Source organism: Gasterosteus aculeatus, chromosome 13 (assembly GCF_964276395.1).
Source record: "Gasterosteus aculeatus chromosome 13, fGasAcu3.hap1.1, whole genome shotgun sequence".
Lineage (NCBI taxonomy): Eukaryota > Metazoa > Chordata > Actinopteri > Perciformes > Gasterosteidae > Gasterosteus > Gasterosteus aculeatus.
This window is the reverse complement of record NC_135701.1, coordinates 21,274,599-21,302,049: the sequence shown is the minus strand read 5'-3', so window position 1 is coordinate 21,302,049 and position 27,451 is coordinate 21,274,599. Positions and strand designations below refer to the sequence as shown.

General features: G+C 50.9%; 1 protein-coding gene across 9 annotated transcripts in view; it reads left to right on the top strand.

Moving 5' to 3' along the window:
- The window catches only part of wdfy3 (WD repeat and FYVE domain containing 3), a 57,003-nt gene extending 29,582 nt beyond the window's left edge, over window positions 1-27,421 (top strand). For 4 of the 9 annotated variants that reach the window (XM_078086280.1, XM_078086275.1, XM_078086278.1 and 1 more), the window contains 49 exons: window positions 2,859-2,959; window positions 4,535-4,753; window positions 4,846-5,027; window positions 5,142-5,373; window positions 5,454-5,614; window positions 6,632-6,743; window positions 6,818-7,008; window positions 7,151-7,303; window positions 7,470-7,543; window positions 7,806-7,967; window positions 8,105-8,199; window positions 8,287-8,407; window positions 8,523-8,740; window positions 9,574-9,770; window positions 10,214-10,348; window positions 10,737-10,916; window positions 11,345-11,578; window positions 11,661-11,760; window positions 12,267-12,427; window positions 13,183-13,412; window positions 13,851-13,960; window positions 14,398-14,580; window positions 14,830-14,990; window positions 15,093-15,170; window positions 15,269-15,499; window positions 16,534-16,702; window positions 16,786-16,949; window positions 18,143-18,291; window positions 18,837-18,957; window positions 19,283-19,368; window positions 19,595-19,675; window positions 19,833-19,887; window positions 19,966-20,085; window positions 20,187-20,304; window positions 20,386-20,492; window positions 20,962-21,115; window positions 21,210-21,301; window positions 21,385-21,597; window positions 21,732-21,873; window positions 22,040-22,194; window positions 22,513-22,671; window positions 22,757-22,936; window positions 23,021-23,203; window positions 23,320-23,413; window positions 23,492-23,635; window positions 23,756-23,995; window positions 24,079-24,190; window positions 24,287-24,484; window positions 24,879-27,421. In XM_078086280.1, coding sequence (XP_077942406.1) covers window positions 2,859-2,959; window positions 4,535-4,753; window positions 4,846-5,027; window positions 5,142-5,373; window positions 5,454-5,614; window positions 6,632-6,743; window positions 6,818-7,008; window positions 7,151-7,303; window positions 7,470-7,543; window positions 7,806-7,967; window positions 8,105-8,199; window positions 8,287-8,407; window positions 8,523-8,740; window positions 9,574-9,770; window positions 10,214-10,348; window positions 10,737-10,916; window positions 11,345-11,578; window positions 11,661-11,760; window positions 12,267-12,427; window positions 13,183-13,412; window positions 13,851-13,960; window positions 14,398-14,580; window positions 14,830-14,990; window positions 15,093-15,170; window positions 15,269-15,499; window positions 16,534-16,702; window positions 16,786-16,949; window positions 18,143-18,291; window positions 18,837-18,957; window positions 19,283-19,368; window positions 19,595-19,675; window positions 19,833-19,887; window positions 19,966-20,085; window positions 20,187-20,304; window positions 20,386-20,492; window positions 20,962-21,115; window positions 21,210-21,301; window positions 21,385-21,597; window positions 21,732-21,873; window positions 22,040-22,194; window positions 22,513-22,671; window positions 22,757-22,936; window positions 23,021-23,203; window positions 23,320-23,413; window positions 23,492-23,635; window positions 23,756-23,995; window positions 24,079-24,190; window positions 24,287-24,484; window positions 24,879-24,999 — 7,378 coding nt within the window. In that variant the 3' untranslated portion in view covers window positions 25,000-27,421. Of the gene's footprint in view, window positions 1-2,858; window positions 2,960-4,534; window positions 4,754-4,842; window positions 5,028-5,141; window positions 5,374-5,453; window positions 5,615-6,631; window positions 6,744-6,817; window positions 7,009-7,150; window positions 7,304-7,469; window positions 7,544-7,805; window positions 7,968-8,104; window positions 8,200-8,286; window positions 8,408-8,522; window positions 8,741-9,573; window positions 9,771-10,213; window positions 10,349-10,736; window positions 10,917-11,344; window positions 11,579-11,660; window positions 11,761-12,266; window positions 12,428-13,182; window positions 13,413-13,850; window positions 13,961-14,397; window positions 14,581-14,829; window positions 14,991-15,092; window positions 15,171-15,268; window positions 15,500-16,533; window positions 16,703-16,785; window positions 16,950-18,142; window positions 18,292-18,836; window positions 18,958-19,282; window positions 19,369-19,594; window positions 19,676-19,832; window positions 19,888-19,965; window positions 20,086-20,186; window positions 20,305-20,385; window positions 20,493-20,961; window positions 21,116-21,209; window positions 21,302-21,384; window positions 21,598-21,731; window positions 21,874-22,039; window positions 22,195-22,512; window positions 22,672-22,756; window positions 22,937-23,020; window positions 23,204-23,319; window positions 23,414-23,491; window positions 23,636-23,755; window positions 23,996-24,078; window positions 24,191-24,286; window positions 24,485-24,878 lie in introns of all 9 variants that reach the window. The other 5 variants (XM_078086279.1, XM_078086274.1, XM_078086277.1 and 2 more) reach the window with 2 other exon arrangements.
- The last annotated feature ends 30 nt before the right edge of the window (window positions 27,422-27,451 follow it).

The window sequence follows — 27,451 nt, the reverse complement described above, 5'->3', positions numbered from 1 at the left end:
ATGTGGTCCTTTCATCCATAATTAATACAGTACATGTTTTGGGACTTAAAGGACATTTAGAACTCCATGAATTGATTCATTGCCTTGAAAAGTTCTCTGTAAACCTCTTTTTATGGAGTCTTTTTTTCTGTCCTCCCCAGCTTCTCACCCCCACACCTCGGGGGGGTTATTCTTCCCCGCTATTGAACAGGTTGTGTTTTTTCCTCTTTCTGTTGACCTCCTTGTGCCGCTGTCTCAGCGGGAGGCTTTTATTCGCCTCCAGTTGTGTGGAGCCGCGCATACAAATAGCCTCATTTTCCGGCTTTTATGTCGTACAATCTCCCCCCCCCCCCGCTGCACACCGTCTCTTTGTGTGTTGGCCGTCCTGTGGACGTCGGGGGTCAGTGGAAATGTCGGCGCGTGGGACGGGACCTCGGCAAGAAGCCCCCCCACACTAAGCAACACGTCCATGCGGGACCGTAGCGCTCGCGCTCCACTATCGCATGTTATTGTCATTAATATTCACAAGGACGAGGTCTGTGGAAAGAGGGGGAAGGTCGTAGTCCACGCCGCCTGTCGGTTTAAGCCACCAAAGGTCACTTCCTGTGACTACCTGACCAGCATTGAATAGCTGCAGAGCTCCTCTTTGATTGGTGTGTGTGTGTGTGTGTGTGACTGCTGTTACAGAGCAAAGCAGCAGAGGGATGAATTGAGGATTTTAGGAACTGCTCTTCATTCTGAAAAGGAGAGAACTTATTATATTTTGTCTCGATGTCAGATAAAATGTCCCTGGATGCTTTCCCCTTCAAAGGAAGTGGATAAGAGTGGAGCGATGAAACGCTGGCATCAGGCGTCACACCAGCATATTAAATACACTGTCGCCCCCCCCGGCATCGGGGGTCTGATGCATGTCTTCCACCACCTGTCACCATCTTCTTCCCGCTCTACTTACAGTTGTGTGGTTTCTCTTTGTGTTCTTCCCCTGTGTTTGTCGTTTGGCTTCATGCATGAAACCATGATGTGTGTGTGTGTGTGACATTTAAGGCCTCGTTTTGGGGGACATTTCTTTATTTGAGATCCCATTACAGCATCAGGCCACACAGCCCTCTTTAGTGAAAATATGCGTTTTTCCAATTCTGCCTAATTGTCTTGAGTTATATTTCCTGATTGGTTACTTTGGATTAATGAGAATGCACCAGTTCTCTGTGGTCATTTCCTTTCCTTGCAGCTCAGGTTCCAAAACAAAGATTCCTCATCTTTCAGCACGGATACTGAAATGGAACAAAGAAACATACAAGACCATAATGAGACATCCTTCGTTAGTGTAATAAAACAGCCGGATCAATCCCCTTTATAGCACTGCTAGTAGAACCCTCCCCTCCCCCTCCTCCCCCCATTTGACTCGCCTCAGAATAGAACATGGAGTTTCTCCTGAAAACACAGGCTCACAGGCGACGAGGCGCTGGCCCACTTTCTCCTGCTCATAAACACACACACACACACACACTCTCCCCACAGACCCCCCCTTCCTCTCCCATCTGCCACCATGAAATATTGATGCCCCCGCTGCTATTAGGAATCACACACAGGCACTCCTGCTTCTCCTGCACACATGTGCACAGCTCCACACTCGATCTTAACATGACACACACGCACACCAGGGAAATGGAGGAATGGGCCTTGGGGGCCGGTTGTGTTCACCTGGTCCAGGTGGACTTGACCAGGACCTGCGTGGAGGCTGCAGGCTGCAGCTAACAAAGGACCGGAGGCTCCGCCCTTCAGCGTGACCTTGAGTTAGTTTATTGAATCCCTGCCAGATTCAGGGAGGCTGTCCTTGGCCGGCGCTGACCTGTGACCTCCTGGCCAGGTGGAGGAATAATAACGGCTCATTTTGGAGCTCAATCAGCGTCTCTTTCAGGAAAAAAAAAGATCAACTCGGAGATACGATTCATGAACTGTGCGTCGAGAAGCCGTCAGCCGGGTTTGGGGAACGAAACTCATTGACATTACTGATAGAAAATGTATTTTAGGACGATGTCTTCACATTAGTGTTGTCCAACTGTGAGAGTCCAAAAGCTAAAAGGTTTTCACAGAAAGTGGAACCAGGGAATGATTGAGACGTTTGTTAATACAAGAAGAGGCCACGTGGATCATTTTCTTTTTGTCTCTTTTTAACGGACTACTTGTTCCAGCCGCTCTTATGGGGACTTTGTCCTCATGTTGAGGCGCTGTTACGCAAATGGAATCAGTGCTTATTAATGTGACTTTGCATAACTGCTCATTTCCTCTTTATTTGTTCTGAATTGTTGTTTTACTTTGGCTTTCTTTCCTTGAGACAAATGAATAAGGCAAATGTGCCCGACGCCTTGAAATGAACTTGTTTGAGATTCATTCGGAGAGCAACACAATCATTCCTGCTGTCCTCAAGGCCTCCTCTTGTCCCGCCCCCGGCCCCCCTTACAAATCCCCCACAATCCCCTTCTCCCCGACGGCACCGGTGTCGTCTTTGCTGGTTGAGGATAATTTTAGAGGAGCTAATGGCACCTTTCCCCCGAGCGGCGGTGAGTCAGCAGAAGACTACGCCGACGCTCGCTACTCAGCAGGCAACTTCTCCCTCGAGAGACGAGGACTTCTTCAAAGGAAGCAAAGCTTACTGGAGGCTTTGAAACCTTTTCTATATTGTCATTGTAATCGGTACCGGCACCTGAACAGAGAAGCTAAAGCGCAAAGCGATGCCTTTTTGAAAACAATGTAAACGGCCGTCCTCGTGCACATCGAGTCCTCCAGTAACAGGACGTTGACTTTTCCACGTTACGGCACAAAGCACTGGTCCCCGCCCCCCTCCCCCGATAACTCACCTGTCCTGTCGTCCCGTGCAGGTGCCTGTTTCTGCCCAGCCTGGCGCCACACAACGGCCCCACCAACAACACCAACGCCTCAGGGGTCAGCGACGGAGCGGTGCTGAGCGGGATTGGCACAGGTAAGGCCGGGGGGACGGGGGGGGGGGGGACGCAGAGACCGCTTAGCAACCGCTTAGAAGACTGGAATCAGGAAAACAAAGAAGCGCTTGGCATTGATGGCGGCTCAGTGGTCACCAATCTGTGATCATCACCAACTCAAACTCCTGCTGTACGTCGTATAAACTACACAAAAGAGCAATCGGGCTGTTTAGACCACAAGCGCTGCTTAATCAGGATAAAAACGTTATCGACCACTAAACTACATAACAATTTAATTATTAGAAAATTGTCTTTGAGACGGGAACGAGGAATAAAAACATCTCCGTAGTCGAGCAATGAGCGATGAAGAAAATAATTGTGTGTGTGTGTGTGTGTTTGCGCGCACAATGTGTCCGTGTTGCTTGTTTTCTTCCTCACGGCTTCCTTTTGTTTTCCCTCAGATGTCCTCTTGATTCTCACTTTCTTTCTTCTTCTCGGAGCAGTGTTTGTTTTTTGTTTTTGTTTTTTTGAACCTCCAATGATTCATTCCAATGTTTTGTTTTGTGTTTTTTTTTTTTTAATCATTTGTGCGCGTCAAAAAACTAGAACTGAAACCCAAAGAAGCAAAAAAACAGACCTGCAGGCAGAAATCCGATTTAAAATGTGACGTTATGTTTGTTTTCTAGTCTGAGGCCCTGTTGTTGTGTATTGAGCGAGCTAGTTTCTCCTCCAGCTTTCCTCTCGCTCCTCTTTTTCTCCCCTTCTCATCCTCTCTTCCTTCCCCCTCGTCTCCTACCTTACTACCCGTTTTCCGTCACTTTGTCTCTCCATCCTCTGAACCCATCCACCCCACTTCCCTCCTGTCGTCTCCAGCCAGTCACGCACTATTTATAGTCCTCGCTCTGTTCCTCTCTTCTCCTCATCCTGCTTTTCTTTGACCTTTTCATCTCTCATCTCGCCTCCCAGCCCACAACCCTTTTCTTTGTCTCCCTCCCTCCGCTCATTACTTCTTCTTCTTCATTCCTCCTTATTCCATTTCTTCCCGTTTCTCTCCCACCGGCTTTCCTTCTAATGTCACTTTTCCTCGCCTCCTTCCTTGCCTCACTTCCTCTCCTTGCCTCCCGTATCTCCCTCCTCTATCTGACCCATCTCTGTGGATGACATCATCATCTCCTCAGCCTGCTCAGGAGCTCGTAGCCATCGACTAATATGCATAAAGAATAGGTTTGTCTGTCTCGGCAGCATTAGAGAAACGAGCAGTAATGTATTGGATCGTACAACTTGCATTTAGCTGCTCGGTGGGTCTGAGCTCATGTTCCTATGACAGAAATCCACACTGGCTTCTGTGGGCGGAGCGGGAACCCCAGCGGCCTCCTTTTCAATTTGCTCCTCTCTGATAACCTGTTGAGTGGCGGCTTGATCCCGAGGCACCCGGAGTCTCCGACACGGTGTCCCTCCGTGATGTTAAAGTCACAAGGAGGGGAAAAAATCACGCTTATTGCAACTGTGTGCGGACGGGGCCGTACGAAGCGGGCGCCGTGGCGCTTAGCTGGCATCACTTCCTGTGGTGTTGCAGTGGATCTGACCTCCTTTCTCCCCCACCGTCCGCCTCCCAGGGGAGCGCCTGTTCCCGCCTCCCTCCGGCCTGAGCTACTCCACCTGGTTCTGCGTGGAGCGCTTCAGCGCGGCCCCCCAGGCCCACCCGGTGCGGCTGCTGACGGTGGTCCGGCGGGCCACGTCCTCGGAGCAGCACTACGTCTGCCTGGCGGTGGTGCTGTCCGCCAAAGACCGCTCGCTCACCGTCTCCACCAAGGAGGAGCTGCTGCAGTCGCACTGTGAGTACCGGGGCAGGAACACAGAATGGCTTTTAAGGACCTCAGTCCGTTGCATAATGTCAATTATGCCCCCCCCCACCACCACCAAGCAGCGGATGACTCCAGCGAGGACCCCTCCTTCTACGAGATCCTGCCCTGCTGCGCTCGTTTCCGCTGCGGCGAGCTGATCGCGGAGGGCCAGTGGCACCACCTGGTGCTGGTGATGAGCAAAGGCATGCTGAAGAACAGCATGGCCACGCTGTACCTCGACGGGCAGCTCGTCAACACCGTCAAGGTAACGCGTGTGAATTATCTGAATTAAGACCGAATTAAAAAAAAACATACGAGGAATTTGAGTTGGCGGTTGGTGCCTGTTTTTTTTTTTTTAACGCGTCTCCGCCCTCTCCAGCTCCACTACGTCCACAGCGCCCCGGGCGGCTCCGGCTCCACCAACCCCCCCGTGCTCAGCACCGTCTACGGGTACGTGGGGACGCCGCCCGCCCAGCGCCAGCTCTCCAGCCTGGTGTGGCGTCTGGGCCCGAGTCACTTCCTGGAGGAGGTCCTGCCCGCCGCCAGCGTCGCCGCCGTCTTCGAGCTGGGGCCCATCTACGTGGGCAGCTTCCAGGCCGTCTACCTGCCCTGTGAGTCCATCCGTACCGTCAACCCTCACGATCTCTCCAAAGGTTTCTCCTTTTTCTAACCGTCCTTATCGATGTCCCAGGCAAAGACTCGAAGGCGGAGGGGGCCCCGGCCTCCCTGGTGGCGCTGGTGCCGGAGGAGAAGGTGTCCTTCAGTCTCTACGCGCTCTCCGTCTCCACGCTCACCGTGGCCAAGATCAGGAAGGTCTACAACAAACTGGACAGCAAAGCCATCGCCAAACAGGTCAGAACGGTGGAGCCGCCTACGGAATGTTACCGTGTCTCCTTACAGGTCTTTATCTACAGATGAGTTAATAATCCCTGCTGATCATCAAGTTTTCCCTGTTGGTGTCCGATCGGTACTGAAGAAAAACGAGAATTTTCGGCATTAACTCAAAACACGACTTGTTGAAATATTAGCAGCTGAGTACAGTTTATCCAGCCATCAATTATATAAATGGAAATTCCATCTTAATGATAATAACAGTGGATTAAACACACAAAAACACACACACATATTTATTTATATATATATATATATATATATATATATATATATATATATATATATATATATATACCATTCCATTGTGTGTGTTTTGAGCTCTGAATGAGGTCCTGCTCCGTCCTTATCTTTCTCCCCACCTGTCACGGTTACTTCCCAGCATGCACTGCTCTCCGCCCGCTGAGCCTCGGCTCTCGGCGAACCTGCAGGAAGCAGACGGCAAAGTGAAGTGAAGTGAAGAGGCAGCATTTCTGCTGCCGCAGCGACTCGTAGTGCAGGAAGGGAGAACGAGCCGTGTTCTCCTCTCAGAAAGAACACCGCTGGTTTCGTTAGGACGCGGCAAATGTCACATGACATCATATCTAACGCCGTTACTCGCTAAATGATGTTCAAATGATCCGCATTGGTATTTCACGGTAGTGTGGTGTCTTTCTTTTCGTGCTGACTTGCTAAATTGGGTCTATATTTAATTTGAACTGGCTGAAATAAATCTTTCCATAAAGCCAGACCTTGATACAAGATTGAATTCTGATGCTGCGATTTATAAATCCACTATGAAACAGACGATCCGTTTCTTCGTGGCCGTTGGCTCCTGTGTTGTTTACCAGTATGAGTCACTATGAGGTTCCGTTGTCATTCCATTTAACCCGAGAAAAGGGAACCGGGCCTTTTTGTTTTATGGGGAAAAACCCGGCTCTCTGTGTTCTTTGGAAACCACCGCTGCTTCTCAACGGATTGTCCTCCCTCCCTCTGTAGCTCACCGTGTCCTCTCATGAGAACGCCACGCCGGTCAAGCTGATCCACAACGCCGCGGGCCACCTCAACGGGCCGGCGCGCACCATTGGAGCCGCTGTCATCGGATATTTAGGTAAACAAAGTAACTGGGAATCTGCGGTGGAGGGGACGAGCTCCATGAACATCCCACGGTTCTCCCCCCTTCAGGCGTCCGCGTGTTCGTGGCCAAACCCGTCGCCACCAACCTGCAGTATGTGGGCGGGGCGGCGGCCATCTTGGGCCTGGTCGCCATGGCGTCGGACGTGGAGGGGCTGTATGCTGCGGTCAAGGCTCTGGTGTGTGTTGTGAAAAGCAACCCGCTGGCCAGCAAGGAGATGGAGCGCATCCGAGGCTACCAGGTTTGACGCCGGTCACGTGACCATAAACTCCAACCAGTTACAACCAGTTTGAGTTGACCCCTTAAGCGGGATTCACAGCATGTTCACGGCCACGCGGCGCCATGTGGCGTTGACTCGTTGACTCCTCCCCCCTCCCTTGCAGCTGCTGGCTATGCTGCTGAAGAAGAAGCGCTCGCTGCTCAACAGCCACATCCTCCACCTCACCTTCTCCCTGGTGGGGACGGTCGACAGCGGCCACGAGACCTCCATCATTCCCAACTCCACCGCCTTCCAGGACCTGCTCTGTGACTTTGAGGTGAGCACATGTTGACCAGATGAGGGGAAGAGCTCGAATTCCACAGCGGGTTGGACCTTTTTTAGGAGTTTCTCTTCAGGCCACAATCAGGCAGTCGTTTTTTTTGTTGTTGCCAAAAGCTACTCGGCGTCACCGGGGATCTCAACCTGCTCCTTCTGCTCCTCAGGTCTGGCTCCACGCTCCCTACGAGCTCCATCTGTCGCTCTTTGAGCATTTCATCGAACTGCTCACGGAATCCAGGCAAGTGTCAGAAACGTTTTCCTCCCAGATCCTCCGTGACTACTGAAATGATTCAAAAGTGAATCACTGTGGTCTGACCTCTGTCTGTCTGTGTGTGTGTGTGTGTGTGTGTGTGTGTGTGTGTGTGTGTGTGTGTGTGTGTGTGTGTGTGTGTGTGTGTGTGTGTGTGTGTGTGTGTGTGTGTGTGTGTGTGTGTGTGTGTGTGTGTGTGTGTGTGTGTGTGTGTGTGTGTGTGTGTGTGTGTGTGTGTGTCCTGAAACAGCGAGGCGGCCAAGAACGCCAAACTGCTGAGGGAGTTCCAGCTGATCCCCAGACTGCTGCTGACCCTGAGGGACACGTCGCTGTCCCAGCCGACCGTGGCGGCCATCAGCAACGTGCTCAGTCTGCTGCTGCAGGGCTTCCCCAACCCGCACGACCTTCTGCGGTAGATAAACACCGGATGCAGCAGACACGAGCTCGGCGCAATGAGCCTGTTTGCATTTGATAGATTTCATTATACGCTTGATGTCAAAGAAACTGTGGGAACGGAGAGAAAAATCCCAGTTTATTTTCCTTTCACAGGTTCGGCCAGTTCATCTCCTCTACTTTGCCAACATTTGCCGTGTGTGAGAAGTTTGTCGTGATGGAAATCAGCAACGAGGAGAAGATCGATGGAGGTAACGACGAATTCACGACTAAAAGGCGCGATGACTCGTCTTCGGTTAGTTACATGTTCACTGTATCGAGTTGTCGGCGTCTCTCAGGTAATGACGACGACTTCGGCGGCCTCCTGTCAGCCAGCCTCATTCTGCTGAGGAACCGCCTGCTGGATAACCTCCTCCGACTGCTCTTCACCACCAAGGAGAAGTGCACGGTCAACGCCCAGTGAGTCGAGCGCTTGCACCGTGTGGCCTGCTGCCCAGTCTGTAACAAACATTTAACTCGCTCTCAAATGACAAGAAACGGCCCTTAGACTTGCCTTTTCCCCGCCGCCTCGCAGGGCGTGCGAGGAGCTGGTGCGCACGCTGGGCTTCGACTGGCTGCTGATGTTCATGGAGGAGCACCTCCACTCCACCACGGTCACGGCGGCTCTGTGGATCCTGGTGGTGCTGCTCTCCAACCAGGCCATCCTCAACCGCTTCAAGGAGGGCCTGTGCGGAGGAGGCTGGCTGGACCACACCGACTCCGTCCTGACCAATAAGATCGGCACCGTGCTGGGTGAGTGCACAAGGCCTCGCCCCCCCTCCTCCCCCCTCCTCCCCCCTCCCTCCCCACAGGCACTTAACTGAGACACAGTATCAACTATGGATTTAGATTTTTAGTGGATCTTCAGGCCGTTTCCTTGCAAGGACGTGTGCTTTGATCCGAGCTGAAATGATTGTTTTCATTCTGTAAGTTGAAACGTTCCCCACCACGCGAGTCCGATGGCGTGCCGTCATGATGTGTGTGTGTGTGTGTGTGTCTGTACTGTATGTTGTAATATGGCTCAGCAGACGCCTCTCCTCACTCTGGCAACGCTTTCCGTCGGAGTTGGCCCTCGTTCAGTAAACAGAGAGCGGCGCAGTTTGTGCGCCTCACAGCCAAGGGTTCGTCTTCTCATTGTTTGCCTCCCTGCTGCTCCCACTTCCTGAGCTCAGTGGTTTTCAACCTGGTTGAGGATCCTTTTAGCTTCTCTCTCCTGGAACTTTTGTGCCTCTTAACGACTAAGTTACGGATCTGCTCTCTTATTTGGTTGAGAACCACTGACCGGCCTCACGGAGACCTCGCTGAGTAGTGCCATGGCCTAACAGATCTACCTGCTGTAGCAGAGCGCGTGCTCTTTAAATGAAGCCCGTAGCGTTTTTCATTCAACCAAATCAAGTCCTTTTTTAAAATTCCGTACCGCTTAGTGCTCAGTCCTGCAGTTTTAAATCCCGCCTGATCAGCTCCGTTAGACGATTACAGCCTTCGGTCATAATTGGGACCGCCGCCTCGATGAAGCCGGCAGACGCCCCGCCCGCTCGCAGCGCCCGTCCCGGTTCTCATCTCCCTGTGGATCCGTCCCCCCGCAGGCTTCAACGTGGGCCGCAGCGCCGGGGGGCGCTCCACGTTGAGGGAGATCAACCGGGAGGCGTGCCACTTCCCCGGGCTGCCGGTGCTGCAGACGCTGCTGCCCAAACACACCAACGTGCCGGAGCTCTACTTCCTGCTCATGGCGCTGTTCCTGCAGCAGCCCGTCACCGAGCTGCCGGACAGCCTGCAGGTACATGTCAGTATGCCCCCCCTTCTTCTTCTTCTTCTTCTGCTCCTCCGACCGGTGCATGCTGGTGCTGCCCTGTGGAAGCCCGGGCAGGATATTTAGAAGTTTCTCTCCTGTGTGACCGACCGGGATAATCTTTCCTTTTGATTATTAATGTTTTTCATTCATGCAGTAAGTGGAAAATATTTTCCTTTCACAGATGAAAAACTGTTTAGATCAGATTTATACTTAAAAAAATATATATATCCTTAAACTTTGTTATAGACCTGCCAAATCTTTTGAAGAAAAGCATTTAGAGAAGTGTTTTTTCTCACAGGGCTTCCATAAAGATCAGTAGATATGAAATAAACTGCAATGTACTTTTAAACGTTTTAGTTTTATTTCTTTACCTACTTTCATTGCACTGCGTTCACCTGACTGCGTATTACCCCAGTGTCTGTCTGTCTCCTCAGTTTGACCTGGACTCCATCTGGACCTTCATCTTTGGCATCCCGGCCTCCAGCGGGGCGGTCGTGGGCTCCATCCACAACGTGTACACCGAGGCGGCCTTCCTGCTGCTGGCCATGCTGCGCAGCATGCTCAACCTGGTGAGGACCCATTCGGAGGCTACGGTGGTGGCTTCTTCTGGTGGTTAGCCGCTGGCTGGTGTGTGACGTACACCCAAGGAGAGTATCGCATATCGCAAGGAGGAGAAGTTCAGTCAGTGTGCCGTCGGACCTCTTTACCCCTAATTTTGACTAATTAAATGCAACAGATTTTTGTGAATCTCGTTTTCTCATGTTCATTAGTGCTTTTTAAGTAGTTCTTTGTTTGATTTCACAGCTCCATTAATCCAACCAAAATCACTGTGCACGCCAGCCTTTTCTCATCCTCGCTGTCTGCCGGCTTCCTCTGGGAATCTCACAGCGCTGAGAGAAGCTTCACTCCCCAGCTTGACTTGTATTCTTGTGCTTCTCTTTCTTCCTTCTTCCAAAGCCGTGGCAGTCGGAGGAGGAGGGCTCCTGGCTGAGGGAGTACCCCGTCACCCTCATGCAGTTCTTCAGGTATCTTTACCACAACGTGCCCGACCTGGCCCCCATGTGGCACAGTGCGGAGTTCCTCTGCGCTCTGGCAGCGACCGTCTTCCCTTTCAACATCAGGCCCTACTCCGAGATGGTGAGGCCGGACTGACCGGAGCGACTTTAAATCAAAGCACTTTCAGTCTGAAATTGGGTTTAAAAGCAGAAAATCTCATCAGCAGAGAAAATAATCACAGGTATTGATCAGTAACCCGATAAACCTACTGCAGAAATACCGAATTCTCTCTGATGGGGCAATAAAGACTATAACTTATTGTCCCTTTTGGAATCTGAGCTCGCTGTGAGCTTTGTTGCTGCAGTCTCCGCAACAAAGTGCACGAATCTGCAGAGAAAAATCTGCTTTTAGAATGTTTACTCATGAGGATAATTGCTTGTTAGGACAAAAAAAAAAAGCACGGTTGCACTTTTACTAGGTTTGTTTCCTTGAATAGAATGTAATATTTTTTACCCTGTAGCGTGCTGTGAGCTTTTCTCCCGTAAACAAACAAAACCGACGCGTTCCAGGTCACCGATCTGGACGACGAGGCGGGGTCTCCCACCGAGGAGTTCAAGGCCTTCGCCGGGGACTCGGGAATGAACCGCAGCCAGTCGGAATACTGCAACGTGGGCTCCAAGACGTCGCTGACCAACCACCCGGCCAAGAAGTACGTCTTTGACTTCATGAGGGTGCTGATCATGGACAACCTGTGCATGACCCCGGCCAGCAAGCAGACGCCCATCGTTGACCTGCTGCTGGAGGTGAGGACGCGGCCGCCGACCTGGTCACTCGTCACCAGTCTTTCGATACATACTGATGCCCGATGTGTCTTTCTGGCACCAGGCCTCCCCCGAGCGCTCCACCAGGACTCAACAGAAGGAGTTTCAGTCCAACATCCTGGACGGCGTCATGGAGCATCTTCTGGCTGCTGACGTCCTTCTAGGTCAGAACCAAGTCCTCAAACGGGGGAAACCCAGGATGCAGCTGCCTGATTTCCAGTAATCTTTATTAAACGGGAGACTACGTCCTCGTGCAGGTTGCTGATGTCTCCTCACCGGAGCAGCAAGCCAGTAGAGAAGTAAAATCTGCCTCCAAATTTAGTTTTTGGACAGAAGCTTTCAGCAAAAAATAGCAGCTGGTACGCAGAAAGCAGCCTGGATGAGAACGCTGCAGGACAGCGTGGACCGATGTCCTGTTGGCTGTGTGAGACGCCCTGATGCATCATCTGATGAGTCAGCAAATCACAGACCGAATCCCAGAGAACAGCAAGCATCTTCAGCATCTTCAGCGCACGCTTTGTTATATTCAGTCTGCAGTCTGTTTTTTTGTTTTGGTCCAAATGTGAATATTACGATGAGATGAATGCAGATATTTGCCAACTGGCTTCTGTGTGGATGATACGATTCTACTCCTTTGGTGTGACATTAACGGCCGCGCCTCTCCCTGCAGGTGAAGATGCCTCTCTGCCCCTCAGCAGCGGGGGCAGTTATCAGATTCTGGTCAACAACGTCTTCTACTTCAGCCAGAGAGTGGTGGACAAGCTGTGGCAGGGCATGTTCAACAAGGACTCCAAGCTGGTGGTGGACTTCATCGTGCAGCTCATAGGACAGGTAAGAAAAAGGCCCAGAGGGGACAAGGACCAGTATTCATACGTCTTACGTCTCTCTCTCTCTATCGGAAAAATATATTCTTATTTCATTGACAGGATATCAAGGTACTTGAAAGTATTATTATTGTTTTCCATTGGTAGAAATAAACGGGAGAACCGAGACTATTTTGAGTCAAAGTCACGTGTCCGGACTTTGTATTCTACTTTTATACTCGAAGCCTTCTGTGCCAGCGAGAAGATTAGGAGATTATGTTCTGAAATTCATTTTTTCCAACGATAATGCGCCTTTTGTCTGTCCCGGTGTGCCTAGTAGATCACGTACTTCACGCCGAGGCATGCAGAAGGAATGAGGTCGTAGTCTTTTGTTGCATTTAAATTAATATAAATATCCCCGCCTGTGTTTACAACCTAAACTAATTCATGAACCACGTGAAGTATTAGACGTGCAGGTTGTCGTACTCAGACCTGAATACTTGACCTGAATAGGAGTAGGATATTGTTTGTTTCCTCTACTTCACGGCGACACGTAGGAAAGAAGCCTGTTGTTCTTTTATTTAAAATATTGTTCCAGTTGAAGCAGTGAAACAACAAAGAAACACTCACAACCCTCTGAGACTAAACCCGGTTCAGCCCCGGTTGCTCAAACTAATCTTTATTCTCTGCACTGAAATATTTCCACAGCAGCTTTATGTTCGACCCTCTAACCTGCTCCACCTGTTTGTGTCCCTCCTCCTCCTCCTCCTCCTCTTCTTCCAGTCCAAGAGGCGCTCGCAGGGTCTTTCCCTCGACGCCATCTACCACTGTCTGAACCGCACGGTGCTCTACCAGCTCTGCAGGCCCCACAAGACGGTGGCGCAGCAGGTGGCCCTGCTGGACGCCCTGCGGGTCCTGACCGTCAACCGCAACCTGGTGCTCGGGCCGGGAAACCACGACCAGGACTTTGTGGCCTGCCTGGCTCACTCCTTCATCTGCCTGCACAGCGGGAGGTAAGGTCGCAGCGGCTCAGAGGGAACCAGAGAGTCCACGTCGGCCTCAGCCTGGCTTATCCAGCTGTTTAGTGGAGTCGTTTATCACCGTTTCACTTGTATTTTTGACATTTTCTTCCGTTTATCGTTGCGGTGAACTTTTGTGCAGTTGAACTATTTCTGGCACATTTTGCTCTGTTGTTTTCTGGGTCTCAGACCGGGTTCTACGACAGCATATTAGGGCCATTAAATATAAAGAAATGATAACACAGAATAAGAAAATTCTGTCTCTATTTTATTTATTTATATATATATATATATTTTTTTTTTTAAGAAGTGCTTACACTTTCCAAAAGGGCAGCGGGGGGGGGCGATATGCTGTAACACGACACGCTGTTCGACTGCAGAGAGCAAACAATCCAACTCTCCGTGTGTGTGTGTGTGTGTGTGTGTCTGCAGCAGCGTGGAGGGCTTCGGTCTGGAGGCGGAGGCCAGGATGACGACCTGGCACGTCATGATGCCCACGGAGAACGAGGCCGACGCGGCGCACAGCCACGACGTCAGCGAGGGTGAGTGTGTGTGTGTGTGTGTGTGTGTCCGTCGATCTAAAAGGTCACAAAAAGCTTGTTTTATTTGCAATTCAAATAAATTTGAACAAACACCCTCCACTCATCTCTGTTGTAGAAGGAATTGCTCGACAAGCTGCTCTCATATTGTTCTAAAATGTTTTATTGGTAGAGACACCAAAGCAACATCAGGAAACAAAAGACGGCATTAAAATAATGCTACGTTATTTTCTGAGATCAGCACATTTCGCTCTGATATTCTGTCATAATAGACGATTGTTCCTACTTCCAGTGCGCTAAACAAAGCATGTGTGTGTTGTAATGTGAACGCCAAATGCAAAAACGCCACAACGTAGCCACCGCTACCCCCTTCGGCTGTCTTTGTGCGTTTGCGTTTGACTCGAGGTGCGTCGCTAACGGCGGTCTCCCTCCCGCTGCAGGGCGCCAGCTGCTGCTGAAGGCGGTGAACCGCGTGTGGACGGAGCTGATGCACAGCAAGCGTCAGATGCTGGAGGACATATTCAAGGTGTCCCTGCCCTGCAACGACCGGGGCCACGTGGACATCGCCACGGCCCGGCCCGCCCTGGAGGAGCCGGCGCTGAAGAGCTGGCAGAACCACCTGGGTGAGAAACACGCACACGCGCACACACACACGCGCTCTGTGTTGTGTTTTAAAACCCGCTTCCTGCCGAGGTTTTGACTTTGCTGAACCAGACCAAACAATCTAGTAACAACAGAACAGATTCAAAATTTTAGGTCCTTTTTTTGGGGGTCGTCTGCAGATGCATCGTCTGTTCGTTAGTTTGAGCCACACGTGTGCTGTTACCTGCAATGCAGCAGCGATTCCCTGTGTGACGGGCTGTTTTTCTCAGTCCACGAGAAGAAGTGCATCAGTCGCGGCGAGGCGGCGGCGGCGCCGGCGACCCAGTCCAAGCTGTCCAGAGTCAGCAGCGGCTTCGGCCTCTCCAAGCTGACGGGCGTCCGCCGCAACAAGAGGGAGAACAGCCTGAACAAGAACAACCTGTCTGCACAGGTACGCACACTGCAGCCGCTGTGTGTGTGTGTGTGTCTGTGTGTGTGTGTGTGGGGCAGCGTGTCGGTCAGCTGGGTTACACGTTGCGTTTCCGATCAACAGGAGACCTTCCAGTGGATGTTCACTCACATCGCCGTGGTTCGAGACCTGGTGGCCATGCAGTACAAAGAATATCAGGAGGTACTACGCTTCCCAGGGCGGCACGCGGCCTCATTTTCACAGTGTGAGTTGAACATTTTTAAAGTGACTTACAACTCCTCCGTCCCTGCGTCTCCCAGCGACAGCAGAACACCCTCAAGTACGTGACGGAGGACTGGGCCTCCATCGAGTACGAGCTGCTGCGGGAGCGGGGCCTCTGGGGCCCGCCCATCGGGTCCCACCTGGACAAGTTTGTGCTGGAGATGACGGAGGGGCCCTGCCGGATGAGGAAGAAGATGGTCCGCAACGACATGTTCTACATCCACTACCCGTACATCCCTGAGATGGAGCCCAACACCAACTCGGCACAGGTGTCTCCAGCTTTCAATCCAGAGAAAAGAGTCTCGGGGGCCCACGGGAGTAGAAATAACAGTATTCAGCATCTGTGTGACACGTTACATGTAATTTATCTGACGCTTTTATCCAAAGCGACTTACGTTGCATTGCATTTTTAACCCGTTCCACACAGTGGGAGTAGTGTGCAGCCGTCAGTTACAGAGGAAACAATTTTAAAATGATTTCAAATGGAAAAACGTCTGTGCGTATTATTATTTAATAGAAGCTTTGAATGGAAAATAATCACTACAAACTCAATAATAAAGCGCCATCAATGTCCCTGAATTGATCCCATAATAATAACCTGCTCTGTAGAATTGAATGTTAGGAGACTCAGCAGAACCCTTCTATGAAGAGAGTTCTGGCTCATGAATTATGATTATTATGAGTATAATTAACTCGAGAGGCCTAATCATAACGGGAATAGTCGCAGGCTGTCTGACAAAGTCAAACGCTCGTGCCTGCAGCTTAAAACCGTCACTCGGCCTTTGCTCAAGTTGTGTGTTTCCGCTGTGTAGTCGGGACACATTTAGAATCAAGGTACCAGTTTGTCTCTACAGGCTTTAGCAATAACTCCTTACATGACATTTAAAACTCCTCCTCCTCCTCCCTTCTGTTTACGTTCTCCGGCCCCCCTGAATTTGCACGTGAGCGTGTTCTTGGTGCCACGCAGGAGCTCACATTATTACCCATGAGGGACATTTTGTTATGCTTTTGACGGCACAGACATGATGTCCCCTGTTTACAGCTTAAAATGATACGGTAGCTCTGAAGAACCAGGCTCTGATGTGCAGTGGTATTAAATACAGACATCCACAGTAATTAAATCTTATATTATTACCATGGTTGTGGAGGTGCACATAATGATGCAGTTTTTATGATTGCATTGCGATGCTTTAATTATTGTAGTATAAGTTGGTCTTTAGGTAAAACACACACGGAGAAAATGTGAACAACGAGCCGCTCACGTATTCTTCATGTATATTAACGTATATTTCTTTGCACACAGAAGCCTCTCCGCTACCGGCGGGCCATCAGCTACGACAGCAAGGAGTACTTTGTGCGTCTGCTGTCCGGGAACCCCGGCATGTACCAGCACTCGGTGGAGCACAGCACGGAGGGGGAGACCACACGGCACGAGCCCGAGCACGGGGAGGACACCATCGCCCGAGTCAAAGGTGCCGACCCGGAAACCGGGGGAACACCCGCTTGTTTCTGTCCTCGCCTCCTCCCCCGCTAACGCCCCCGCCCTCCCTCGCAGGCCTGGTGAAGGCTCCTCTGAAGAGGTCCCGCTCCACGGCGGACGGGGCGGACGAGGACAGCCAGGAGCAGCTCCAGGAGCAGCTGCTGGAGTCGGGGGGCCCCGAGGAGGAGCAGCGGACCGACAACACGTCGCTGCTGCGCCTCCTGGAGGAGGGGGAGAAGGTGAGCGAGTCCGGGCTCAAACCAGTGCACGACGCCAGAGTTGTTTTTTATATTCAGATGAAAACATCACTAAAATGTAGGGGTGTAACGATTCATTCACTGAATCGATTTATATTCCTGCGAGCCAACTGAATCGATCTGTGCTCCGCAAATCGGCATTCCGGACGACATAAATCGATTACAAATCGATTGAAATGGTGCATAATCGATTTGTATCGATACTTGGAAACTGCACATTGGATTTAAGTACAAAAACGGTGTGGATGTGTGTTTGTTTGTTAGTTTTTTATCACTTTAGACACGTTAAACGTTGCTCGATTCAGTCTGCCTGTCTGTGACGTCATCAGTACGCAGCGGCAGCCGCGCGAAACTCTGAACAACAACAAAACACAGCGTGGAGGAGACGACAGCAAGCGAGACATTTACAAACCAACTTATCGATCCAGCGCGTGGAAACATTTTGGCTTTTGCAAATACGGAGGTGTTCTAAATAAGTCGGTCGCTGTTTGTAGAATATGTAGAAGACAAATAAATAAACACAGAAACACGACGAATCTTTGCGGCCGTCTACTAAGGCGCCGTGGGATTAAACAACGCCGACAGTCAGGACCTCTAGCAGCGTCACCGCTGCAGCAGCAGCAGGTAACTGCAGCTCTGCAGACGCCTCAGGCCTCGCCAGCACCAAACTCAACATCACAGCAACAAGTTTATCTATAAAGACATGCAGCCCTACGATGTGGTGGAAAATCCGGGGTTCTGTGAATTGATCCAAACATTGTGTAATTATTGTGTAATGTTTACATTGAAAATGGCACTTGATTCAAATAAAAGGTTAATACATTTGCCATCAATTGTTGTTTGCTTGTTTATAATCTCCATAATTAATTTAAACCTGATTTCCTTACAAGAAACAACAGGGATCTCGGAAACTTTGCCTGCACTGTCCAGTAAAGTTACTGAATCGATTTCAAGTCACTGAATTGAATCGAATCGTTCTAAATGAACCCAGATCGTTCATGAATCGAATCGGCAATCGCGATTCCAATCGAATCGTTGTTAAAATGAATCGTTACACCCCTACTAAAATGACACTGCAGTAGTATTCCCACGTGTTCTTCATTGATTAACCCTGAATCCATAATGAATGAATTCATGCTCGCTTAATTAATGCTTCCTCACGTTCGCCGCTCCAGATCCAGCACATGTACCGCTGCGCCCGGGTTCAGGGTCTGGACACCAGCGAGGGGCTGCTGCTGTTCGGCAAAGAGCACTTCTACGTCATCGACGGCTACACCATGACCGTCTCCAGGGAGATCAGGGACATCGACACGCTGCCCCCCAAGTAGGTGCAGGCGTCCGCGCCCGGCCACCGGCTCGTTCCCCTCCCTGATTCCAAAGCAGAGGATGACATCGTGCCTCTGGGCGCTGCAGGGGCAAGAGGAGTGATGTAATGCTGCTGATGGAGCATGCGTTGTGACTCTCGGCGGAGATGTGACGTCTTAATCTTATTTTAGGAAACCTGCAGCGTCTTTTCCTTTTGAGACGTGGAAACAGCCACAGATGCAGATTTCACTGTTTCCCCTCATGTGTTAAAATGGCTCCAAACATTCCTCTTTCAGGGCTGGAACCAGGAAGCAAAGATCTTATGAGTCATTTAATAATAAAATATAAACGTTAAATAATTATTCAATGAATGAATAATTGCAACATTGGGTTATAAGGGTAATAATAATAAGGCATCAGTAAACCGTCTGCCCTGATTAAGTATTCACTCATGCAGCATTCGTCTTGGCCGTGAATCGAGATGACTTTTGTTGAGGTGCTCTATGGGTGAAATGTGGCGTGGAGGCGAGGCGGCGGTTGATGATGTCATCGCTGTGTGTCCAGTTTGCACGAGGCCATCATCCCCCGAGGAGCCAGGCAGGGACAGAGTCAGCTGAAGAGAACCTGCAGCATCTTCGCCTACGAGGACATCAAGGAAGTGCACAAGAGACGCTACCTGCTGCAGGTCGGCGCGCACACACACACACACACACACACACACACACCAGTGGTGTAGTCTATATGTTTGTATTGATTAGACTGCAGAGCTCTATGTACGGAAATCCTTGACCTTTCCTAGTGAGTATACGTGGTATACCCGCCTATCACGCAGACTACACCACTGACTCATATTGACACTCAAGCTACTAAAGTAGCTTTAATGGTACTTTTCAACGGTTAAATGTTTCCTGTATTGAGGCAGAACGTTGTTCCCATTTGTAACTTGATTGAACTCATTGAACGACTCGTTTCTTTATTGTTAAATGTCCCGTATGTTGTCCCCCGTCCAGCCCATGGCGGTGGAAGTCTTCTCGGCAGACGGGAGGAACTACCTGTTAGCCTTCCAGAAAGGAGTCCGCAACAAAGTTTACCAAAGGTACCGAGTACAAGGAGAAGGAGAACTGCTGCTGCTACTGTGTGTGCGGAGAAGAAATACATATAATCAAGTTAAACCGCTTTAAATCCATAGAATAGAAAGCCAGGTGTGGATATTTGCTCTGTGCTTGTCTTTCAAAATGGAACCAACAAAGCAGCCGTCCTCAGCTTTTCCTTTTCGATGATACGCAGCAAAACAATGGCGTGTTTTTTTTAATCCCTCCCAGGTTCTTGGCGGTGGTGCCGTCGCTGGCCGACAGCTCCGAGTCGGTTTCAGGCCAAAGGCCAAACACCAGCGTGGAACAAGGGTAAGACGTCCCCCCCCCCCGTCCCCCCCACGCTTCATCCAGCACACACACGTCCGCACTCTTAATCCGCTGCTTAACGTTCTGGGATCTGCGAGTACACGTTCATACTTTTGAATGCTGTTCTAACTAAACTTCCTCTCCGTCCCCGGGGGGTCAGATCTGGACTCCTCAGCACGCTGGTCGGGGAAAAGTCAGTGACTCAGAGATGGGAGGTAAGAGTCTGAACTGCTCGTCTGGTGAACAACCGAAAGCGTCGTTCCTCGCTGACCTGTTCTGTTCCTGCGCTCCAGAGAGGCGAGATCAGCAACTTCCAGTACCTGATGCACCTGAACACCTTGGCGGGCCGGTCCTACAACGACCTGATGCAGTACCCCGTCTTCCCCTGGATCCTGGCCGACTTCGACTCCGAGGTGATGGCGCGGTTCGAGGCGACGGCGCCCACGACCTTGAGAGCGCGCGTCCGCTCGGCGACTGATCCCGCTTGGCTTTTCTGTCCCGTTTCTCAAACCAGGAGCTGGACCTGAACAACCCCAAGACGTTCCGTAACCTCGCCAAGCCGATGGGCGCTCAGACCGACGACCGCCTGACGCAGTACAAGAAGAGGTACAAGGACTGGGAAGACCCCACCGGTAAGCCCGCGGAGACGAGTCCTCCAACAGGATCCGGCCTGGAGGACGTTCAACAACACGTTGTGTTCTGTGTCCCACCAGGTGAAACCCCGGCGTACCACTACGGCACCCACTACTCCTCCGCCATGATCGTGGCCTCCTACCTGGTCCGGATGGAGCCCTTCACGCAGATTTTCCTCAGACTTCAGGTTTGATCGCAACTGTCCTGCTTGTCCCCTACGAGACATTTCTGAAATGTCTCACTACGCAGAACAGATCAGTTGCCGGAGCTCTGAGAAATAAAATGCTAGTGATCCGTTTTCTAGGGGGGGGTCAGATTTTTTTTTTCTTCTCCTGTTTATGTCTTAATAGGTGCAAACATTTTATTTTTGCCAATAAAAGTTTGAAATAGTCTTTCAAAATAAAATGATTTGTTGTTGTAATTATAGTTTTGGCCACAAGAGGCTGAAAAAACCTGTTTTGATGAAATTTGAATACCAAAATAACTTTCCCTTTGGGGCTTTTGTACAGCACAGTCACAGAGAGTAATACATTATTTATTTTATTTTATTTTATTATTTAGTCTGCAGAGGAATTTCGAACCCACTGGAAAAATAATCCCCGGCTTTTCTGTCCCAAGTGTCTTATTGTGAAACGTTCTTCCTGTGTGGCCACCAGGGGGGTCATTTCGACCTGGCCGACAGGATGTTCCACAGTGTGCGTGAAGCCTGGCTCTCCGCCTCCAAACACAACATGGCCGACGTCAAGGAGCTCATCCCCGAGTTCTTCTACCTGCCCGAGTTCTTGCTCAACGCCAACAACTTCGACCTGGGTCAGTGTCAGGAGGCGGGAACGAAGGCGCCGTCTTTTCCCGAGCGCTTGAATGTTAACGCGAAATGTTCTGTTGGCTTCCGTTGATCCGCCAGGCGCCAAGCAGAACGGCACCAAGCTGGGCGACTGCATCCTGCCCCCCTGGGCCAAGGGCGACCCCCGGGAGTTCATCAGGGTCCACAGAGACGTGAGGATCCAACCCGCTTGGGGACATTTGGGGTCTGACAGTTGGCAGCACATTAACCTTTAACCCCCCCCTTCTGTCGCCAGGCGCTGGAGTGCGACTACGTATCGGCACACCTCCACGAATGGATCGACCTGATATTCGGGTACAAGCAGCAGGGCCCGCCGGCCGTGGAGTCGGTCAACGTCTTCCACCACCTGTTCTACGAGGGCCAGGTGGACATCTACAACATCAACGACCCGCTCAAAGAGACGGCCACCATCGGCTTCATCAACAACTTCGGGCAGATCCCCAAGCAGGTCAGAGAGCGACTCCGCCCGGCTCGCTCGGGCTGCTTAAACCGCCCCGAACGGTTCAGACAAACGGAGCCGAGTACTTTTCTCTGCATCCGGCTGTTTTTCGAAGTCTCACTCTGTGGTTGTGTGCGTCTCAGCTGTTTAAGAAGCCCCACCCTCCCAAGCGCGTGCGCGGTAAAGCCAACGGCGACGTGGCGAGCGTTCCTCCGAGCTCCAACGGCGACAAGATCTTCTTCCACCACCTGGACAACCTCCGACCTTCTCTGGCTCCAGTTAAAGGTACAGACACACGCTCGCGCTGAGGAAGCCCCTTTGGACTCGCCACAGGTTTCGCACGTTGTTCCGCACGTTGTTCCGCACGTTGTTCCGCACGTTGTTCCACGCGTTGTTCCACGCGTTGTTCCGCACGTTGTTCCACGCGTTGTTCCACGCGTTGTGTCCCCAGAGCTGAAGGAGCCCGTGGGACAGATCATGTGCACCGACAAGGGGATACTCGCAGTGGAGCTGAACAAGGTTCTGGTTCCGCCCACCTGGAGCAAGACCTTCGCCTGGGGCTACGCCGACCTCAGCTGCCGCCTGGCTAACTACGAGTCGGAAAAGGTCGATACGGAAGTCTTTATTTTTCTAATTAATGTTACTTATTAGTAATTAAAAAGACTAATTTGCTTTCTATGTATTTTCTTTTTTTATAAACCTCATGAATTAATCAGTCCTTTCTTGGAAACACTTTTTAAATGTAAGAAGTAAAAAGTTATGCAGCACGTTTTTATTTAAATAAATGTTTGTAGGAGTTTGATTCATTTAGAAGTGGAGATTTAACCCTCTGCGTCAGACTATGAACTGATCCTGATTTAATTCCCACTTTGGGTTGAAATGTTTAAAGTGTAAATGTGTGACCTCCACCCGGCTCGTGTCCAGGCGCTGGTGGTGTACGAGTGTCTCTCTGAGTGGGGTCAGATCCTCTGCGCCATCTGTCCCAACCTGAAGCTGGTCATCACCGGCGGCACCAGCACCGCCATCTGCGTGTGGGAGACGGGGACGTCCAAGGAGCGGGCCAAGGCGCTGACGCTCAAGCAGGTACCGGTCGGGTTCATTCGAAGCCGCCCGCGGGCCGAGTACCGACCCCCGGCGCTCACCCTCCCTCCCTCCCTCCCGTCCGCAGGCGCTGCTGGGCCACACGGACGCCGTGACCTGCCTGACGGCGTCGTCGGCCTACCACATCGTCGTCAGCGGCTCGCGGGATCGGACCTGCATCATCTGGGACCTCAACAAGCTCTCCTTCGTCACGCAGCTGCGGGGTCACCGGGCGCCCGTCTCCGCGCTGTGCATCAACGAGCTGACGGTGAGTGAGCACAGGCTCCGCCCCCCCTCCCGCCCCTCCGCTCGTGACGGCCGTTGAGCTGATAGACGGCGTGTGCGTGTGCAGGGGGACATCGTGTCCTGCGCGGGGACGTACATCCACGTGTGGAGCATCAACGGCAGCCCGATCGCCAGCGCCAACACCTTCACGGGCCGCAGCCAGCAGATCCTGTGCTGCTGCGTGTCGGAGATGAACGAGTGGGACACGCAAAACGTCATCGTCACGGGACACTCGGACGGCGTCGTCAGGGTAACCGCGGCCTCCCCCGGTCCGGCGGGATCCGTTGTGGATTCTTTGAAATGGGACCAGAGGGGAACCTCTGTTGTCGAGGCCTCATCCCTCTTCTTTCAAACCTTTTCTTGTAGTTTTGGAGAATGGAGTTCCTCCAAGTCCCAGAAACCCCGGCGCCAGAGCCGGCGGAGCCAGATGTGCCGGACTGCTGCGGCGAGGAGAAGATCGGTGAGTTGCCAGAAACGAACCGCTCGTATTTCGTCTCACGTGACTGTGTGCGTGAAGCGCTCACTGTGGTTGTCGCAGAGGGCGCCGAGAATCACAACGGCGAGGACGACAGCAGCGAGTCGGACGCAGACGATCCCGGCCCGGTGCAGGAGCCCAAAGCTCCACGCAACCCGTCCACGGGCGGAGGCAGCCAGCCGGGCAGCGCCGTGCACCGAGCCAGAGGTACTCCACCCAGCCGACGCGCAACGTGTCCGTGGGGCAGATTAAATGAATCAAGGGAAAAGTAAAGTCATTCATCCCTTCGTTTTGTTTACCGTTGACTTCCCTCCCCCCCCCCCTCAGGCCCCTCGGCGCGCCCCGGGGCCTCCTGGTCGATGGACAGCGGCTCTGACTCCTCCCACCGCTGGTCGGACACCCTCAGCATCGACGAGAAGGACGGCTTCGTGTTCGTCAACTACTCGGAGGGCCAGACCAAGGTCCCCCACCATCACCCCCACCCTCACCACCCCCACCTGGGCCACCCGGGCTGCGTGGCGCAGCCCCCCAGCGTGGACGCGCGGACCTACAACCAGCTGAGGGCCGGTGAGTGATCGGGGGGTGGGGGGGGGGGGGGGGAACCCGAACCAAAGCGCGTGCTGACCCGGGCTCTTTCTGCACGCTCTCAGGCTACAGGTGGGAGCGCCAGCTGGTCTTCCGGAGCAAACTCACCATGCACACGGCGTTCGACCGCAAGGACAACGCCCAGCCGGCCGAGATCACGTCGCTCGCCATCTCCAAGTAAGAGACGCAAGCGTGCGTCTTCTCCCGGCGTGCGTTTTATGCGGCGCGTTCGGCGTTCTGACGTTTTCAGCCCGGACTCTCGTCTCTCCTCAGGGACCACAGCAAGATCCTGGTGGGCGACGGGCGCGGCCGGGTCTTCAGCTGGTCGGTGAGCGACCAGCCGGGCCGCTCGGCGGCCGACCACTGGGTGAAGGACGAGGTGGTGGACAGCTGCTCCGGCTGCGCCGTTCGCTTCTCCCTCACCGAGCGGCGCCACCACTGCAGGAACTGCGGGCAGCTCTTCTGCCAGAAGTGAGTCCGTCTTTTGTTTGTGTTCAATAAAGTGTCTTTATTCTCCGCCGGGACAAAACGTAACGGAAATAATGAGTGTGTGACATTGTCTCAAAAGAAAAGACTTTTGTTATCTGGATATTCTATATAATAGATGTCATTACTTTTAGAAAGTTTGTTATTTATTGGAAATGTTTCCATTCCTCTGAGATACTGAATCAATATTGTTTTCTAAAATGTCTCTTATTATTTGCAGGTCTATTTATTTCTGGCTACTATTGACTTTTGAGAACATCTCAACATTTCCTTTACTACAAAGTCGTTATTTCAAAGTCTTTTTGGTATTAAGTCATTTTAAGAAGTTGTCCAGTTTCAAACTGCGATGACGCGAGTTTCCCGCCTGCTCTCCCTGCAGGTGCAGCCGCTTCCAGTCGGAGATCAAGCGGCTGAAGATCTCGTCGCCGGTTCGAGTCTGTCAGAACTGTCACTACAACCTTCAGCACGAGCGCAGCGCCGAGGACGGCTCCAGAAACTGAGCCCACCTGAGGCCCCCCCCCCCCCCCCGCTAACCTCCCGTACGTCCAGTAAACACATGAACTGTAAGACACTGACGGAATGTCTGAGCGAAGAACAACGAGGAAATGTATTTAAAAACACAAGACAGAAGCTGAAGCACCACTTTTAACCCCCCGAAGCAAAGAGCGAGACCGCCGCTTCAATCAAGCCACCGCCATCAAAGAAAAAAAAGCTCCTCCCACTTTCACCACAAGACATGAGAAACTTGTTGATATTGTAAATACTTACCATGGCCTTTTTAATTTTACGAGGAACAAAAACAGAACAACAAAAAAGAGAGAAATATGAAACAGCTAAATGTGTGTAACGAAGCGACGTGACTAACCGCTCCTGGCTTTAAACAAACAAACAAACAAACATGGCTTGTGCGTCCGTGTGTAGTGTCGAGTCGCGTCCAGAAGGGAAACATGAATGCGAGTCTGGTTATGCAAAACGACTTCTATCATTTCCTGATCCTTTTGTCGTTGTTGTTGTTTACAAAGATTATTTTGTGCGTGTTGCCCACAGTGTCGAGCCATCGCAGAGAGATTCATGATCACATTGTTTTCTGCCAAAATGTTTTAATGTATTTTTTGCTTTTAATCATGTGTTCTCTCTTTTTATATGAATTCCCGTTTTGGAGATTGTTTTTTGTTGTTGTTGTTGCTGCTGTCTGAAGACACGTTATCATTCTACCTTTTATTTCGATTGTGCGTTTGAATCATATCACTCTGTTTATTCTGAGAGGGAAGATCGTCACGGATTAGTTTCTCAATGTTGCACATGTTGTTTTCAAAGCGGCTGCTTTTGAACGCACACTAAAAAGGGACTTTGTGTAAATCCTGCTGCTGCTGCTCTCTGTTCACGTTTGCCGCCTGCAGATCAGATTATTTCAGCTCCGTTTCTCCTCAGTCCTTCATAGAAGAACAACAGAAGCTGCAGCAGCAGCTGACGAAAAGGAGCGCAGATGTAAATAATTATTTAAACCGTTCGGTCACAAAATTTATGAAATTGTAAAATTCCCTCAAACGTCGTAGCTCCGATTTTCAGATGATCCGGGCTGTGTTTGTTAAATGCATCCAGACCGAACTGCATTTCATCTTTTTCCACTGATTTTGAGGTTTGCATCAAATCAGCATCATGGTTTCATATTTCATCAGTAAAGAATTCTGTTTTCCCTTAAAACCAATGAAATAATGAATGCAACATGGAGGCTTCAGTGCTGTTACCCCGTCTCAAGCATCAGGACGTGTTGGTCCAGATGAAACTGGTTCTATTTGGTTGTAAATGGTGATTTACTCGTGGATGAATTTACACGGTTCGATTCGACCGCGGCTTCATACGCTTCTCTGTTTTAAGGTGAATAACGTCATCCATCTTTTACCCCCCCCCACAGAGCGCGTGTTGTTGTGCTGAGCGCCGGCTGCTGGGCGGAATATTTCGATGTGCTCGGGCACGTGTGCCAGCGAGATGTTTTGTTGTGGGTCCTTTGGGCGACACCTTCGCACTCCAGTGCCGCTTTCTTTCGTTCCCAGAGACAACCAGGTTTGTGTTTTGTGGCTCTGCAGAGTCCCAAACATGTAAAAGAGTAGAACACGCTTTTAATATTCCCCCCACACAGCTGTCACAACAACAACAACAACAATAAGGATATGCGCTCTTGTCATCGCCCTGATATCATTGTCGTGTACTGTAATCTAGCGTGCAATCAAGCCCTCGAGCCGAGCAGTCGGCTTCGAGCAATCAGGAGTTCCTTTGCACCTTCACCTGAATCGCAGGATTTTATTCAATGCAGTTTTACGTTGTCATTTTTCTCCGAAAGGTGCATCTCGCGGCAGATAAACGGCCTGTACAAAGTATTTATGCAATTATAACTGGTTTTAGACTTTTCTTTTTTAAATGATTATTGCGATTTCAGCAAGTTTTGTTACTTGTTGCATGTCTAATAACACAGCTGACTTTCTGTGTCAGTGCATTGTTCATGTTCTCAGCATTACTTTTGGTCGGTTCTCTATTTTCTTTTGTCTTTTTAGATGATTTTCTTTTTTTTTCCCGTTTTGTGTATAGAGCCGGAGATCATGTCCCCAACTCTGGGTGGACTTTTGTTCACTTTGTGGGGAAAGAAATGATGAAAGATGGAAGAAGGGTAAATGTGAGAATGTGGGATTTGTTTTGGTGGTCTTGTATTAGACTGCGATACTAAAGTATCTGGTGTGCAATCTGTGATAGATGAATGTTCCTTGTATTTTTGTGTTCACTACATCCTGCAAGAGTAAAAAAAACAGTAACAGTAGAGTAACCCCCCCCCCCCCTCCTTACAGAAACAATGTTACAATAATGCAATAGATTGGGTACTTATTCTTTTGATTTCATTTCAATAAATAATTGCTGTTTACCACCAAATAACTGATTGACTCATTTTATTCGAAGTTG